The following is a 16,419-nucleotide window of genomic DNA, read 5'->3' on the forward strand; positions in this document are numbered from 1 at the left end:
AAAAACGAAGCCGTCATGCAGCAAGCGACATCACAAGATGCAATTGGAGGGGAACAAGTCAAAGAGAAAAAGAAAAGAGGACTCACAACTCATGATGACCGAACGAGACCGTTATTGACAGGCCTCGGAGTACAAATCAAATTGCAGCGAATGTGTGCGGTGAGCTAAGGCCAGCGGTGATAGGAGACCCCGCACGTGAGGGGGGGAATGGCGGGGCGAATGTGAAGGCGAATCGAGGAATGCGAACTGGAAAAGACAGATCGTGTTCCTTAGTTGAATGTTATAAGAAGTAGAAACAAAAACAGGCAGAAAAAAAAAACTAGGCAGAGGTGGACCAGGGCAGCCGGAATATCAGGAGGGAAAAGACGGGCTGTCAGAGACAAGGCCAGCCAGACGGGCTAACTCACTTGTACTAGACCCGTTGTCTGCCTGATAATAAAAAATAGATAGGGGGTAAACAAGCGGGGCCCGTTCTGTTCCTGGAGGATCGGAGAGGACAGACAGTACTCCGTGCAGTGTACAGTGTACGGATTGTGTACACAGGTCACAGATGACACGCGGGTGCTCGAGGACACGACAACCTCGAGGCTCAAACACGACAGCGATCAAAGCACAGTGGTCAATAATCTTTGAAGGAACGAAGAGAAAAGGAGAGAATAAGAAGAGGAGAAGAGAGGAAGAGGAAGAAGTCTGGCCCCTCCGATCGACGGGCTGACTAACAGCCTTCCTTTCTGGCCCGTTTCACGCGCTCAGCCACCGCCCTTCAGCCTTATTTCTCTCCTATATATACTGAGTACACTCCGTAGATATACTGTAGTATACTCAGTATACTCAGTACACTCAGTATCTTCCGAGATCTCTTGATTGTATAGTCTCTGATTTGAAAGCGTTGATGTCTAACCACCAACAAAAACTCTTATCCAACCAACTCCATCAGACTGACAACTCCCACAACGACGGCAGTCACAGCCCAGCTGCGCATGCCGCCCATGGTTCCAGCCCCATTCTCATCCCCGGTCGCACTGGTGGTGCTATTATCATTTCCGCTCGTCTTAAAGCCCACCAGGTTGGCCGAGAACAGACTAGTGGCACTGATCTGCTTGCCGACGTTGCACCTGCCCACGTCGTCATAATCCTCGTACCACTGAAGCCCGCAGAAGCTATTATCCTTGTCCTCGGTGCTATGCTTCGCCGCAGCGGTGGCCGAGTCCTGCAGTTTAGGCAGGATCTCCTCCGCCGTGTACGGAGCCACCTGGGCGATGGACGCCAGGTTGGACGAGAGGATCGCCTTGTAGGTTTGCATGCTCGGTTCGCAGGTGCCGCTGACCTCGCAGGCCACTTCGGACATGGCGCCGTTGCGCTTCTTGGGGAAGAAGGTCTGAAAGGTGGTGTTGAGCAGGCCGTCGGTGCCCTCTTTCCACTTCTTCTGGCCGTCCGTCTGATCGCGAACATCTGGTTAGCATGCACTCTTTCTCTTTCCTTCTATTCTCAACCCAGTCAACACCAGACATACCACGTTATACATATACGCCGTACCTCCCAGGTACATCGCGTAGTTTGCCGTCCATTGCGTGTTGTCTGACGAGCCCTTGCAATGAAGCTCGTTCGCGACGTCGTCGGCAATCTTCCACTCTTTCTCATCCACCAGCGTCCCTTTACTCCAGTACCAGACCCTCTCCGCCCAGTCGGAATGCGTCTTGTTCCGCGTGTAATGAGCCAAGCGAGCCGACAATTGAAACAAAGCGCCGTTAGCAGAGGCCGTCTTCTTCGTGTACCCCGCCCGATAAGGCCAGATCTGCCAGCGCAGACCACCCTTGCACGAACTCTTATCCCACCGGTACACCAGCTTATCGAACACGTTCTGCGCCAAATCGGCCCACGCCGGCTGCTTGGATTCCGCGGGGAAATCCAGCTCAGCGGCCGTGATGGCCGCGAGACCCCAGTACGCCTGGTCGACGTTGCTGATGTGCGCGCGTGAGTCGCTCGACATGTAGTCCGAGTCATCGCCGGCTTGGTAGTACATGCCCTGGCTGACAGCGGCATTGTTGGACCCGTCGCCGGTGAAATGCCAGTAGCGGATCATTGTGTCGAAGAGGATGGCACCTTGCCACAAGTTATCGGGCAGTTTGCCGGGGATTCTGCCCGTCTGGTTGCCCATATAGTAGGTCATTGCGTTGTAGGAGGCGTTGGCGGCGGCATCCTTGAGGGATTCTGCGGGAAGTCATGAGCTTGGAAATCTGACCGATGGTGTGGCCGATTGCACATACGAGCATTGTGAACGTCCAAATCAATGGCAGACACGACGGTGCCTGTCAGGACGACGGGGAGCGCCGACTTGAGCCAACGGACTTTCATGGTTCAAAGATAACGAATGTAAGTGGCGAGTGGAGACCGAAACGACTGGAAGGGACTAAATCAAGGGAATGACGGAAGTCGGCAAGTTGAAAATTACAAACAATCCCCCCTGATCCAGCCCAGTGGGATGAACCAAATGTTTATAACCATAAGGCTCATGAATGTCTCTGGCAGGAGATGAAACCGCCTAGTCTCGTGGGGGGCTGGAAGGAGAGGCAGCAAGGCAATCAGAGGGTAGCCTGGGGTATCTGGCCCCCAATAAGGGTGTTGGTTGTTTGGGACTAATCTCGGGGGCTAATATCAGTGTTGGACCCTGATCGAGTTCCCTAGATATTCAACAGGCAGTCTCGAAAGGGGCGTTTCCAGACTAGTCTTGCACATGGACATGGCGGATTTCAGTACGATTGGGATCTGCACAGATCTCCTCGAGAGATCTCTCCACTTAAACAAACACAGATCGAAAGAACTAACAAACAGAAACCCATGACACGGACACAAACTCAAGCCCAAGAATCGACGTAGCCTAACATGATCAGCCATGACAACTCATCTAGCAGACCGCACCTACTCCGATCATTCCTCAGGTAGGTAACCCTTCAACTCAAACAACCCTAAATGACCCCATCCGATAGCGACGACCCGCTCATGTCTTCAGAGTCAAGCTTCCAGATACAACTCATCCAACACATCTCCACAGTACCGCCTATAGTACTCCGAACCTTTCCAGCGACTCGTCCCCGACCTCAACCCCACAGTCTTCCACCCATCAGCCCTCAACCTTATGATCCTCTGTTCCTTGGTCTCCATGCTCGACCGTCTGTCCACCCCCTCAGACACAGACTTCCCTTTCTTTTCTGCTGCTCGCCCAGGACTCTTAACAGGGCTGAACGTCCAGAAGGAGCTCGATCGACGGAAGTTCTTAGCCGCGCGACGCGACTCCTGCAGATCCGTGACTTCGTCGACCAGGGTCCGCAGCGAGGCGATGCTGTTTGTTATTTGCACGCGAAGGAATCGAAGATGGCTGTTATACCTCCGGATAGCAGCTCCGCGGGTTGGAGTTACCGGGATGAGTGAAACGATGAGAGGTGCAGGTTGAGTATCTCGAGGGATTGGCGCATGCAGTATTTTAACGGGGTTGTCAGTGTGTGAGGTTTCGGCGGGTTTGATTCTGATAGGAAGGGGTGGAGGTCTGCGAGCTCGTCCAGATTGATGGGTTATCGATTTAGTAGAGGCTTGTTTGGTGTCGCTGTGGATCTGGCTCGGGTTCAGACTCGAGGACAGGTTCAGTGAGTTCAACTCCTCCTGTGACTTGCGAACTTTCAAGGGAGGCGGCATTAAAAGGGTCTTGCCAAACTGGTACGGTGAGACCGATTCATGCTTGCTGTCCAGCTCATGGTCCGAAACGAAGGGGTCGTCTGCCAAAGAGTCAATGTTCTTGTCGATGATGTCTCGAATGACGGTGACGAAGCTGCTGATGGAGGAAGAATGAGCGGGCTCGTTGATTGCGGAGGTGGATTTTACATGGGATGGAGGTGTCTTGTTTTCAGGGCCGTCTGCGTCGTCTTCTTCGGTAGGAATGAGGGCAGGAAAGACGGCACTGCAGGTGATGAAACAGTCCAGAGCTGTCTGTAGGAGTGTCACCTTGGTCGTGGAGTATTGGTGAGCCGCTCGGCCCATGCCTTCGTAGGAGATGGCGCTGTAGAAGTGTAGGTATGTCTTGTGAACAGGGTGGATCTGCGGATGAGGTGGTCAGCTTCACCTCAGGAGAGAAAAAGCAGATAACTCGCCTTTTGATTTGCATTGCGTAGAATCTCGGCGGCGCGAGCGGCACACTGCTTGTATTGACGGCGAATGTACAGCAGCTTGACGCCTGCGAGAGCTTGTTTCCACTGTTCTGATGATTTGGGAGTGGAGGGGGACTCGAAGAGTGAGGTTCTTTCGGATATGGAGGCCATGATGTGAGGATAGGGTAGGATCCTCTAGCCTTTGAGGGATTAGAAGAGGGATTACATCGTTGGTGTAGATGGATGAAGAAGGTGAGGTTTGAGAATCTCCAGAATAAAAGGATGTGTCCTGGCAGACATTCCCAACAAGTGAATGATTTGTAGGTAGCGCATCTACTACACAAAGTTCCTACAGATACTAGGCACTAGGAAGACATTCACAGGACAACTACAAACCAATGCTTGATTTATATACTTCGGGTTGACATTCACCGAACCGAACCGAACACGTGCATGAGCATGAGCATACTTCAGGCTTTCTTCACATCTACCCCTCTTCATAATCCTCAACTTCCTTCCTACAACCCACCAACCATGTCCAGAACTCTCGACACCCCCATCCACCAGGCCTTCTACCAATTCACCAACAAAACCTGGGAACCCGTCATTCCCGATGGAACCACCACCATCACCAACGCTACAAACCAACCCTCCCCCCTAGAAACCCTCCGTCTAACGACATGGAACATTGACTTCCGCGCGCCGTGCCCCGATAAACGCATGACCAAAGCCCTCCAATACCTTTCCACCCTGCACATCCCCACAAAGGAAACCCCATCGATAATCTTCCTCCATGAAATCACCCCCTCCGACCTGCACATCATCCAAAAGACAACCTGGATCCGCAACCAATTCTACATCACTGATCTTTCGCACGAGAATTGGCGATCTCAGTACGGCACCACCGCGTTAATCGATAGACGGTTTGACGTAAGAAGTGTGTTTCGGGTACTATACTCGATGTCGAGGATGGGGCGGGATGCGCTGTTTATTGATGTTCGCATTCATGGCAATATCAAGAGTCACGACCAGAGGGGAGAGGATGGAACAGGGAAGACTGAATCCTCCATCCTCCGGCTCTGCAATACCCATCTGGAAAGTCTAACATCTAATCCACCAATTCGGCCAGTTCAGCTACGTCTAGCGGCTCAGTTCATGCGTGGAAGTGGACCTGCGCGTACGGACCCTGTGAGTGGGAGGAAAGATTCAGAACTGCCCGTTCCCCACGCGGCGATTCTAGCAGGTGATTTGAACGCCTTTGCGCCGGAGGACGAGACAGCGCCGGAAGAATGCGGATTACTGGATGCGTTTCTCGAGCTCGGGGGAAAGGAGGGATCCGAGGAGGGGTTTACATGGGGCCAGCAGATGGCGGACTATAAGAGGAGTAAATTTGGGTGCAGTCGCATGGATAAGGTGCTATTTTGCGGAGGCTTGGAAGTGCAAAGTTTGGAGAAAATCGGCGCTGGGGAAAAGGTGTGGATCGAGTATCCTCAGGAGTCGGATTCTGAGGAGTCGAGTGAGACGGGGGAGGATTTGTGGGTGACGGATCATATTGGTTTGCAGGCTGTTTTTCGGATTGTGAGATAAGACATGGGGCTTTCGTGAAGTTTCTTTATTTTCTTGGTGCTTCTAAGCTGCTTTTAGGTTGGAATGCTATGGTGGCGATAAGATACATTAAAAAAAAAAGTCACAGACGCAGGTCTTTCAATCGTGAGTCGTCATGAGATAGGAAAAAACATAAGGCAAAATCGCTGAATATGAAGAAGCAAGGGAAATGATAAAACTCAAAAACTAAAACAAAAAAATAAAATAAAACCGAAAACAAAAGCATCACTCTTGTCCCATCGAGGCCGAGTCCCTATCATGTGTGGACTCAGCCTCGATGGTTGTCTTCGCAAGCGCCTCGCCGGTCGCAGAGAGGGCCTGTAAAAAGTCACCCAGGAGCCGATCCAGCTCCGCCGTCACCTCCCCTTCGCCGGCCCCCTCAATGAGGACCTCGGAACGAGGGGGCAGCAAGGTCGGGAACTGAATCGATTCAATTCCCGGCCTGGCGGTCAGCGGAGGCTCACGCCGAGCCGTGGGCAAAGGCTCGGGGTGAGCCGCTGGGAACGGCTCCTGGGGACTCTCTTCTTCGTCTGGCCCAGGTCCATCAAGGACCGACGAACGGTCGTCTTCCGCATAATCGCTTGATTCGATTATCTCCGGGAACTCGTTGTTGTCGAAGCTGGCCTCTGGGGATCCCGCGGGACGATCGAAGCGGAACGGATCGTAATCCGTGTCCGAGCTTATGGAGATGCTCGACTTGGCAGATGCCGATGTAGAGGGCCGAGAGTCGCCTGGCTCGCCGATGCTAGAAGGACGGATGGTGGCCGACGGCTCAAGTTCGAGCACAGGAGCGCGGAGAGTGTCGTAGCGAGCCGGATCCACCGCGCTGTCGCTGTTTTCCTGCCCATCCGCGGCCGCCGTCATGACGGGGAACGTCCATTCCATAGTTGCCCGCCTTGTCGCTAGGTCAGGCTCGGTGGGAGCCGGCTCAGGGGGGGAAGGCGCCTCTTTCTCTGCCTCGGCTTCGGTCTCTTCTTCCTGAGGTGGTTGCATGAAGACAGGGAACTTCCAGTCCATCGTAGGGGGACGCGGTCCAGTCTGGGGCTGAAAGGGGACATCTTCGGGGTCACGGTTACTGCTGAATCCACTGCTTGAAGAGCGAGAGCGACTCTCATTTGAATTGCGGTGCGCACGGCCACTGGACCTGTTGGCTCGGATGGTATCAGCATCAGCGAGCTGGAACGGCTGGGCAGAAGAGGCCCCGGCAGCATAATGCGATGAGTCGAATGAGCCAATATCAATATCAATAAATGTAGAAGTAACAGAAGACCGATCGGTTTCGGTGCGAAGCGGCAGATCAGACACCGGCTTGTCCTCAAAGGGCACAAAGTCATTTTTGGTTTCGTATGTGTAGCTGGGCATTTCTTCGTTGAAAAGTCCTTCCATAGCCTCTGCACCTCGACGGACACGTTCGTCGAAGTTGACTTGATCTTCTTTAGTCATTGCGGTAGCAGTGAGCTCATCAAAGGCGTCCTGGTTGGGCTGGGTCTTGGTGGGACTGATTTCTTCTTCCATTTCAGCCAGAGAGGCAGCTATCTGGTCCAGATCAATGATAGAGAATCTCTTTTCGAAACCATCCGTGGTGCTGAAATTCCAGTCTTCCTCCACGTCTGAAGGTGCACCAGGCATCTCTGCAGCTGCGGCACCGCCTGGATGGAAGAGAGAGATCCTCTGGCCGCCTCGCTGCGACCATTGATAATAGATTCGGACCAGTTCACTGAGAGAGGATGTAGGGTATTCTTCTTCCGAGTTGGCAATATAAGGATGCTGTTGCACATCTACCATTGTAGGTCGGCGGAAAGGATCGGATTCAAGGGAGAACGCAACAAGGCTTTTAAGACCATCGCTGTACTTCTCATTTTCAAGCTTCGGGGTCTTCCGGTTCAGCTGCCTGCCGATTTGCATCCTTTCGCGCAGATTGGCGTTTGGTGGGTTTCCAGTCGCCAGTTCAAATAAGGTACATCCGTAAGCCCAAACATCGATCTGGACAGATCAGCAATGAACTTTATGGGCTGAATGCACGATCTTACCTCGCTGCCATATTGATGAGCCTGACCACGAGTAGAGAACATCTCCGGTGGCATCCAGTGGGGTGTTCCTATCCAGGTTGATCGCTTATCTAACTGAGACTGTAGAACACCAGCGACACCAAAATCGCAGATTTGTAGACGACCTTCTTCATGAATCAAGACGTTGGCAGCTAGAGCCGATGGTTAGTTCCATCAATTGATATCGAAAACTCATAGACTTGCCTTTAATATCTCGATGAATAATACCCGCATCGTGGATTGCACGTAAACCAGCAGCAAGCTCGCGTGCCACTGGAATTGCGAATTTTTCGTCAAGTCGATCATTTGTCGCTCGCATCTAGCGGCAGTTTAGCAAGAAACACAGAAGAAAGTATGGTTGGAAGAAGAAAAGACGGAAGAACAACATAGAGAAGCCAAGGGGGGCTTACCAAAGTTCGAACACTGCCACCAGGACAGTACTCGCAGACTAACCACAGTTGCGAGTGAATTGAGATAGCTTCGATCAGTTCGTTGATGTTCTTTGCGCCCGCATCCTTGACCTGTTTCATGACTTTGGTCTCATGAATAAAATCCTTGATCGACTCATCCTTCATATCGCGGACAGACTTATAGTCTAGAGAATCAATGTCCATGACTTTGATTGCAACGACTTTTTCTGATGGAAGCGAGTGGCCCTTGTATACGCGACCGTAAGTGCCTTTGCCAATCAGTTCTTCGAATTCGTAGGGTGGAGCTTCGGTTTTGGCTCGCCGGCACATTTCCTGGACCGCAGTAGCCTGCTCTCTCGCGAGCTTGATGGCCTCTGCTTTGTGTTTCGTGATGGCGCTGATAGCGGACGTGGGGTCCAGGAGCCGGGAGGTGCGTGGAGGTTCCATGGTGAGGTTTGGGTTGCGGTAACGAGCCGCTGGGATGCGGCGGGCGCGAAAAGGTTTGGTTAGCTTGAGCGGAGGTAGCAGTGCTTCCTCAGTAGAGTCGTCGGATGAATCGTGAGAGAATGTGTGGTAGCGAAATGCTTGGTAGTCGGGGGTTGAAATGGGCGGACAAGGTTTGACGATGGGGGAATTGGCGGGGGTGGGAGCCTGCGGAATGGAGGATGCCCGAATCCAAAGGGGACATTCACTTGCTCCACGTCGGGGGATCAACCGTCGCTCGAAACCAACAGTTCTGGTGGCAGAAATAGGATCGCTCGCTGAGCGTAGCTTCTGTTTCCTCAGACGTGTCTGGGAAGATGGTTTGGAAAATGGTGAAAAACGAGACAGAAAGTTCTCACTACGCGGTGAAATTAATTGTTGGTCAGCGTTCGCCGGTGCCTTTTCTATGGATTTCCTCTGTCCGTGCAAAAATTTTCTGATCGTAGAAGTGAAACTAGATGTGGAATTGGTCGAATCCCTTGAGCGTTTCGTAGGTTTCTTATGTGAACCAGCACCGGGTGGATAGGAGCGAGCACGTGAGTGTACGATGTCCCGCAGACTTGGTGTAGACCAAGTGGCAGAATTATCTGATCTGCAATGAGGTACTTCGGAATTGGAAGAGGCTGCTGTGAGCGTAAATGGCCAGCTGATGTTTGGCTTGGGCCTACTTTCTGCTGACTCGGACCGAAACCGGAAAGATTTGAATGTACAGCGAGGCTTTCTGTGCTGATAGCCGTCTTCAGAGCTCTGTGAGGAAGTGCTTTGATTGGTTTGCGACCTATTTGATATTATTAGCACTGTTTCGATAGAATTGCTCATGTTAAAGGCCCAATCCGTATACGGACCCACGATGCCCAGGAGAAGTGAGCTTGTCCATCGAATGGATAATTGAAGACATAAAGATAGATACAAGGAAAGAATAGATGCGAAACAGGATGGAGAGCCGATGAAGAGAAAAGTGATGGCATGTTGAGGGGAAAGAGGGTAGGGCACGGTGCTCTTCTCAACTTACCCTTGAAAACACGCAGTCTACAGGAGGGTTCAGATAGCCGAGGTTCGGCGATCACAGAGTGAGCCGTGAATTGAGTAACAGTAAACAGAGACACAACACAGTGATGGTATTGTCAGCACCAGGCTAGTGATGAGATTCACGTTGAGATGTAGGAACTTGGTGTAGTGACGGTAGGTAGTCGATATAAGCGCCTTACAGGCAGCGAACCAGACAACAGATGTCAGAAACAATCTAGGAATTTGTTAGCCTTTGATTCGGCATTCGGCCAAGTACCATCACAGTATAAGGAAAATAATTTGACCCCGAAAAGTGTAGGTGATGAATGTCTACAGCATCGCTTTAAGTCACGTGGGATGTAAATCCAATAGCAGGTGCACAGATGAACCAAGCTATTTCACAGACTTTACAGCCGTTCATATGAGACAAAACAAGAGATGGCCATGTATAATATAAATGGTTGAAACCTCTACTTACCAGGCAAAGCTTTTGCTGATCCCAGTAAATCAAGTATTCAGTGGGCCCTAGCAAGTACTAATCCTGCGGCGTTGAGCCGACCAATGCGAAGATAGGGTGAGGGGAGATTATAGAGACAAAAAGTGAATGGATACCATCATGAGAGTCTTAGTTAATGTGAGTTGACATGATGAATTTGTCGGCTGGGAACTCTACCGGAAAGTAATGGCTGATGGCTTCACGATACTTCACCCGCAGACCACGGGAATCACAACAAGCACACACCGGGTCAAATTAACGTCCCATTAAAGTTCCAGATCGCTAATCACGTTACTGCCGATCGCAGGCGGATTTATTGTTTTCACGTATTCCGCTTCCATGACCGCTAAACTACATTCGGGAAGGCGGCTATTCGCTCCTTTATTTTCCATGCATCCACCCCTGAAGCCACCAGCATATTTTGGTTGAAAGACTGCTCCGCGCAAAAGGCCTCTGAGTTGTCCTTTCATGCCTCATGTTTCCTTGTCTAATATCCTAGCTCCTTCCTAACACGATTGACAACCTCCTCGCCCTTGAACCGCCTCTCAAGATTGGATCGTAAGATCTTGCAGGCCCGCTCATTGTAGTGGTTCGAATTGCCACTACAATGAGGAGTAATGATAACATTCCTGTATCCCCAAAGTTTATGACCAGCCGGTAATGGCTCAGGATCCGTCACATCAAGCGCAGCTCCTCTGATTAGCCCCTCATCAAGAGCGGCGACAAGATCATCAGTATTAACAATCGCGCCTCTGCCTGCATTACTAACAAACGCTTTCTTCTTGCTCAGCAAAGCGAACTGCTCTTTCGAAATCATTCCCCTGGTCTTCGTCGTCAATGGCAGCAGGATGATCAGCAAGTCGAGGTCGGAAGAGAGGAAACTGTTCAGCTGTTCCGGGCCGTGAAACCACTTCGAGGGAAACTCTCCCTCGGGATCTCCAAGGCCAGGCTCGGTGAAGGAGTTGTCCTTTCGAGACTCGGGAGTTGCTCGCTCGTGCAGGGTGTAGGCGTATACGTCCATGCCGAATGCCTTCGCGACTCGGGCGCATTGTCGGCCAATGCAGCCGTAGCCGAGGATTCCACTACAGACGGTCGGTCAGGTTAAAAGTCTAAGCGTCTAGCTTGAATACAGAAAAGGGGAGGGGCCATAGAACAAAGACATGAATACTCACACTCTCAATCCGACCGCATCTTCAGTATCCTCATCCGATAAAGGATCGACCCATTTACCTAGTTTCTGATTCTCCAAGTGCTCCGGAACTTCGAGAACAAGTTCAGCATTGCATTATCCCAGTGGGTTCAATTAGATAAAACTCGGCGCTTCTTACGATGATGCTGAAAGGCCAAAAACGTCGAAAACACCCACTCGGCAATCTGTGGCCTATATACCCATTACTAACACTATTCGACAAAAAAACACCATGAATCAACAACAACAGATGATTCACTCACGGATGTACCCCATTCGAAGTACAAAACGCAAGATCCGTTTCCTCGAACAACGGAACTCCAAAGAGATGATTACATCCCGCAGTCAGCAGCTGGACGTACTGCAGCTTCGGGGCGAGTTCTTTTGTCGGAAAGGCCTTCCATGTGAAAAGGACCGTCACCTTGCTCCAAATTTCAGTTGGTATCTCGTCCGGGACCTCAGTGGCCCCAGGGTCGGTCTTGTAGCTGTGTACTTGGATCCCTGGGCTGATGTGCTCTAGACTGGATACCCAGGAGGGGTCGGGTGTCCAGGGCATTAAGATGAGGAGGATGTCTTGTGTGGTCATGTTGAATTGATTTTACTGAGTGTCAGACCAAACGGTGGGAAACAGTCGATTGAATGACAGGGTCTCTGGGTATGTGTGCTTTAATAAGTCATGAGAGGGCCTGAACTCGGCCCAACAACTCCGGTCGCTCTTGGCGTCATGTTGACACTTGACAGTATTGGACATAGGGCCGAGTCACAATCGTGAAGGTCCGTTCAAATTATGCATTACTAAGTTAGCTGATCTAGTTATTTGCTACCTGGATTTACTCAAGCTACCATTTTCATAATTGCACCAGTACTTCCCTATCTTTGGTTTACCTAGCTCTTTTCTGAATTTATTGACGATAGTCAATAAGCTAGTTATAGATAAAGACCCCGAAAGCTCTCACCAAAATAAAAGTCATAACGCTCGTAGACAAAAAACAGTATAAGTATGTCTATGTCATAAATGCAATATTATAGATCTATATAACCCGCGACGATTAGATACCAAACTGCGCGCGCAAGGTCTTTCCGAACCGTGCAATCGCCTCGCCGACGTTATCCGCGCTGGCGGCCGCAAAAGTAGCACGGAAGAACATGTCGCCCTCGCTTTTGCCGTCGGCCTTGAACCAGCTACCACGCGACACGAGAACCCCGTTGTCGATGGCTGCGTGGAAGATGTCTTCTTCGATGGCCTGGCGGGTCTTTCCAGAAGACAGGCCGGGGTGCTTCTCCCAGTCGATTTTCATCCAATGCTGCTTCTGTCAGATTGTTTCTCCAGTGGTGTTAGATGGTTCAACTTACAAACATGCCGGCTGCTGGGGCGTTCCAGCTGGCGATCTCCCGCGGCAGGTACTTCTCGCAAGCGTGGACAAGAGTGTCCCTGCGGCCGGTGTACTGCATGCGCAGATTGATCAACCAGTCGAGGTATCCCGCATGACCCCATTGCTCTTCAAGAAGCTTGAAGAAGACGAGTTGAGAGATACCACTGGGGTTCTGAGAAGAGGTCTCGCAGTTGCGGATGAATCGCTCAACGACTTGCTGAGATCCGACAATCCAACCAACACGAGAACCGGGTGAAAGGACCTTCGAGAAAGACTCGAGACGAATCACACGACCGTCAACATCCAGACTCAAGTACGAAGGAATAAGTGACTTGATGAACTCGTCGTGGTTGGCGGGCGGAGGAACGGGCTCGGCGTCAGCGCCCGCGTACGGCTGCATCTGCAAGAAATAGTAGGGCTCGTCTTCCACGATAATGACATCGTGCTTTTGAGCGACCTTGTAGACTGCCTTACGCCTCTCCACCTGCTGGGTAGCACCAGTAGGGTTTTGCCCAGTCGGAATTGTATACAGCACGAAGGGCTTGCGGGCGCCCCGAGCGGCCTCATCCCAGTTACTCAGGACTTCATCCATGGATTCCGGGAGCAGACCTTGCTCGTCCATCTTGATCGGCTGCACCTTGACACCTTGCGGAGTGGCGGTTTCTTGGGCACTCGAGAAAGTATATTCCTCCATCATAATATAGTCGCCTCTTTCGCAGAGCATTCGAAGCGTAGTGTCCCACGCATACGTGCTGCCTGCAGTCAAGCAGCATTGCCAATCGGCATATGGGGGGTTGTGAATAAGCTTGAAGTTGTTAGTTACGGTCAACGCAGGCGGGTTGCGCACCATACCTCAGTGTGCTCTGTGACGAATCTGAGCAGCTGGGGCGACCCAGTAGCCTGACCGTAGTTTAGAGCAATCTCCAGATCTGGCGGGCATTAACATATTTTCAATCAAGACAGATAGCCTCGTCAAACCTTACCGTACAAGCTCTTTCCATCGCGAATGTCGCTCTTTCCGGCGCGCAGCACGGCACCCGTTTCGCGAGTCTCTTCCGGAGAGAATCCCGGCGGCGTGGGGACCTTGACGCTGAGTTCCTCGAAGGGGAAGTATTCCGGGGACGGCAAACCGCCACCCAAAGAAATGAGGCCTGGATTCTTGAGATACTTCGCAGCACCCTTCAAGGTGGACTCCTAACCGCAGCAACCCGGATTAGCCTCTGTTTATCCCGAACCCGGTTATACCCAACACCAACCTTGCGCGACCTCGACTCGAGCGAGAACACATCTAATGCACCAATTAACACATGGTCCGGACAATATCATGGATTGACATACGATCAAATCGCTTCGCTTTCGGTTTGGTATAGCAGGCCTAGAAAACAAACAAACAAATATTAGCAACAGGGTTGTCTGCGATCATCGGGAGGGGCAATTTCCAACTTACCGGGCTCTTGAAGAAATCACTGTTGGTGGCAGGCGCAACGCCTTTGGGAATCGGCGCGCTGTTGGCTCTCAAGGCAGGGATAGCTTCGACAGTCAACGGCCCAGAAGCAGGAGCCGAACCGTTCGTACCGTCCACGGCGGCGGGGGGCATTTTCGAGAGATTACCGGTAGGGCTTGGATGTTTGAATTGGAGGGTAGAAGTGAAAATGTTAACGTGGGGAAACCGGTACCACGAGGTCAAAGTAAACAAAGATCGAGATCTAGTAAGAATGGCAGGAAGTGGCTGTAGAGGTGGTTAAAGAAGGAGAGAAACCCACACAGCCAACCTTTTTTCTCCGCTAGAGACTCCCTTAGTGTCGCTCCGCGGATCGGTTCCGCCGAGTGGCCACCACGTATCAGTAACGCCATGCGCCCTGTGGATTGTATCCCGCCACGACTCCTGCAAACAGACTTGCCAATTGGCAGGAGAGCTTCTCACCGAGTTTTCGTTATCTAATTGCAGCATGGAAATCGCGGTACGGACTGCTAGACGCGGCTTTGGTCATTCACAGGGCGCGCGGGGTGACAAATCCAGCTGGCAGCTCCCGTTCTATCCGATTATGGTGCATTGACGCAGGGTGGCTGATGCTCTAGACATGGTTCTAAGGGATAAGCAGCGATAGCTTCCACTGGTTCAGTTCTATGCAAGGAATCCCTCCTAGTTCTTACTTCCCCGACTGAGTACCACCTAGTAACTACTCGCACCCCGCGCATAGATAAGGCTATCGCCGGCATCGGCCAGGGCTTATCGGCTTATCGATAAGACTCTACTGAGAGCAAAATATCCAATGGCTTCATTAACACTCCTTCTAGCTCTGAGCAGCTCACTCCACCGGGGCATCCTCATCTTGGAACCCGCTCAACCGAAACAACTTCTTCGAATTATCCCTCCCAACCAACCGATACGCGTCCTTCCCTCCCAACGCCTTCTGAATCTCATCCTTCTCGCCATCCCACCAGCCACAACCGTTTTCAATCGTCTCGTACGGATAATCCACACTGAACAGGATGCGCTCGGGTCCTAGATAATCACACACGTACTTCAGCGTCGGCGTCGAGAAGTGCCCGCTTGTCGTCACCCAGATATTGTTCTTGAAGTAATAGTAAATGTCGCGCTTGCTCATCGCGTCGCCGGCCTTGGTCGCGAGCGGCCGTTCCACGTCCTCGAGCCAGTGGTTGATCCGCCAGAAGTCGAACGGGATGTGTTCGCCCAGATGGCCCACGATGACCTTGAGAGTGGGGAACCGATCAAAGACCCCGTTCGTGATGAGACCCAAAAGGTGTAGCGAGACGCCGTTGGCGAAACTCAACGGCGGTCCGACGAGGTATTTCCGCCCCGCGTACTGCTGCCGGTAGTACTCGCCTTGCGGCGCGGCGGGATGGATGTAGACAGGCACGTCCAGCTCGACAGCAACGGCCCAGAAGGCATCGTAGGCGGGCTGATCGTAGAAGAGGTAAGTCTCGCCATCTGGACCGGCGTGTTGTACATCATTTAACAAGGCGCCGTGAAAACCGAGATCCTGGACGCAGCGACGAAGTTCACGACCAGCTTGCTCCGGATCGTGCATGGAGAGCGCGGCGAAGGCGCCGAGCTTATGACGGTGATCCTTGATCTCATGGGCGACGTAATTGTTGACTTCGGTGGCGTGGTGTTCAGCTGTCTGGGGGTCCGTGATGCCTTGGATGCCCGGGACCGTGAGGGACACGATGGTGTACCCGATGCCGTGGGCGTCGGAGACCTGGAGGCGCTCGTCGGTCAGGGACTTGATTTGGCGGAGGTAGCGGTCGAGATCCGGGGGTGCGATGTAGAGGGCTGCTTGGTCGCGGCTTTGGTCGGCCTTGGAGGGGATTTCGTAGGCTTCTTCGAGGGAGATTTTGCCGAGCATGGTGACTGAGTGGTTTTCTTCTCTCTGAATACTGGTATCCAATTGAGTGAATGATGTTGTATACTAGAATGGCAGACAGGATATTATCTTTATTTTTATAAGTAGTTGTTCGGAGTCCATGACGTATGTATGTGGTCCAGGTAACATACTGGTTAATGGTATCCAGAGATTTGAGTTCAATATCCGATGGGATTACCTGGAGGCTGCTTCTGTCTGTCGCCATTTCAGCGAGCATTCAATGCAATCGGAACCGAATTGAGTGATCGGATGGCTGCCAGAATAACCTACCCGGGAGAT

The 16,419-nt window shown here is 51.8% G+C and overlaps 8 protein-coding genes across 8 annotated transcripts; 1 reads left to right on the forward strand and 7 right to left on the reverse strand.

Moving 5' to 3' along the window:
* Nucleotides 1–916: 916 nt before the first annotated feature.
* Nucleotides 917–2,355, reverse strand: LDX57_005098 (glycoside hydrolase family 76 protein; the record flags this gene model as incomplete). The annotated part of the gene is made up of 3 exons (XM_046086779.1): nucleotides 917–1,438; nucleotides 1,514–2,211; nucleotides 2,268–2,355. The coding sequence occupies 3 exons, from the start codon at nucleotides 2,353–2,355 to the stop codon at nucleotides 917–919; spliced, it is 1,308 nt and encodes a 435-aa protein (XP_045942744.1).
* Nucleotides 2,356–3,012: 657 nt separating this feature from the next.
* LDX57_005099 (uncharacterized protein) lies at nucleotides 3,013–4,032 on the reverse strand (the record flags this gene model as incomplete). Its single annotated transcript, XM_046086780.1, has 1 exon — nucleotides 3,013–4,032. One exon carries the CDS (start codon nucleotides 4,030–4,032, stop codon nucleotides 3,013–3,015), a length of 1,020 nt encoding a protein of 339 aa, XP_045942745.1.
* Nucleotides 4,033–4,115: 83 nt separating this feature from the next.
* On the reverse strand, nucleotides 4,116–4,310 carry LDX57_005100 (uncharacterized protein; the record flags this gene model as incomplete). The annotated part of the gene is made up of 1 exon (XM_046086781.1): nucleotides 4,116–4,310. The coding sequence occupies one exon, from the start codon at nucleotides 4,308–4,310 to the stop codon at nucleotides 4,116–4,118; it is 195 nt and encodes a 64-aa protein (XP_045942746.1).
* Nucleotides 4,311–4,673: 363 nt separating this feature from the next.
* LDX57_005101 (endonuclease/exonuclease/phosphatase family protein) lies at nucleotides 4,674–5,726 on the forward strand (the record flags this gene model as incomplete). Its single annotated transcript, XM_046086782.1, has 1 exon — nucleotides 4,674–5,726. The coding sequence occupies one exon, from the start codon at nucleotides 4,674–4,676 to the stop codon at nucleotides 5,724–5,726; it is 1,053 nt and encodes a 350-aa protein (XP_045942747.1).
* A 243-nt stretch (nucleotides 5,727–5,969) lies between these two features.
* On the reverse strand, nucleotides 5,970–8,649 carry LDX57_005102 (putative serine/threonine protein kinase; the record flags this gene model as incomplete). The annotated part of the gene is made up of 4 exons (XM_046086783.1): nucleotides 5,970–7,727; nucleotides 7,775–7,944; nucleotides 8,021–8,111; nucleotides 8,203–8,649. 4 exons carry the CDS (start codon nucleotides 8,647–8,649, stop codon nucleotides 5,970–5,972), a joined length of 2,466 nt encoding a protein of 821 aa, XP_045942748.1.
* A 2,027-nt stretch (nucleotides 8,650–10,676) lies between these two features.
* Nucleotides 10,677–11,964, reverse strand: LDX57_005103 (D-isomer specific 2-hydroxyacid dehydrogenase family protein; the record flags this gene model as incomplete). The annotated part of the gene is made up of 4 exons (XM_046086784.1): nucleotides 10,677–11,271; nucleotides 11,362–11,449; nucleotides 11,518–11,570; nucleotides 11,642–11,964. 4 exons carry the CDS (start codon nucleotides 11,962–11,964, stop codon nucleotides 10,677–10,679), a joined length of 1,059 nt encoding a protein of 352 aa, XP_045942749.1.
* A 463-nt stretch (nucleotides 11,965–12,427) lies between these two features.
* Nucleotides 12,428–14,348, reverse strand: ARO8_1 (aminotransferase-like domain-containing protein; the record flags this gene model as incomplete). The annotated part of the gene is made up of 7 exons (XM_046086785.1): nucleotides 12,428–12,682; nucleotides 12,732–13,556; nucleotides 13,604–13,680; nucleotides 13,735–13,945; nucleotides 14,008–14,039; nucleotides 14,090–14,126; nucleotides 14,199–14,348. 7 exons carry the CDS (start codon nucleotides 14,346–14,348, stop codon nucleotides 12,428–12,430), a joined length of 1,587 nt encoding a protein of 528 aa, XP_045942750.1.
* Nucleotides 14,349–15,060: 712 nt separating this feature from the next.
* LDX57_005105 (amidohydrolase family protein) lies at nucleotides 15,061–16,122 on the reverse strand (the record flags this gene model as incomplete). The annotated part of the gene is made up of 1 exon (XM_046086786.1): nucleotides 15,061–16,122. The coding sequence occupies one exon, from the start codon at nucleotides 16,120–16,122 to the stop codon at nucleotides 15,061–15,063; it is 1,062 nt and encodes a 353-aa protein (XP_045942751.1).
* Nucleotides 16,123–16,419: the final 297 nt, after the last annotated feature.

The sequence above is a fragment of the Aspergillus melleus genome (assembly GCF_016097325.1).
Source record: "Aspergillus melleus strain CBS 546.65 chromosome Unknown contig3, whole genome shotgun sequence".
Taxonomy (NCBI): domain Eukaryota; kingdom Fungi; phylum Ascomycota; class Eurotiomycetes; order Eurotiales; family Aspergillaceae; genus Aspergillus; species Aspergillus melleus.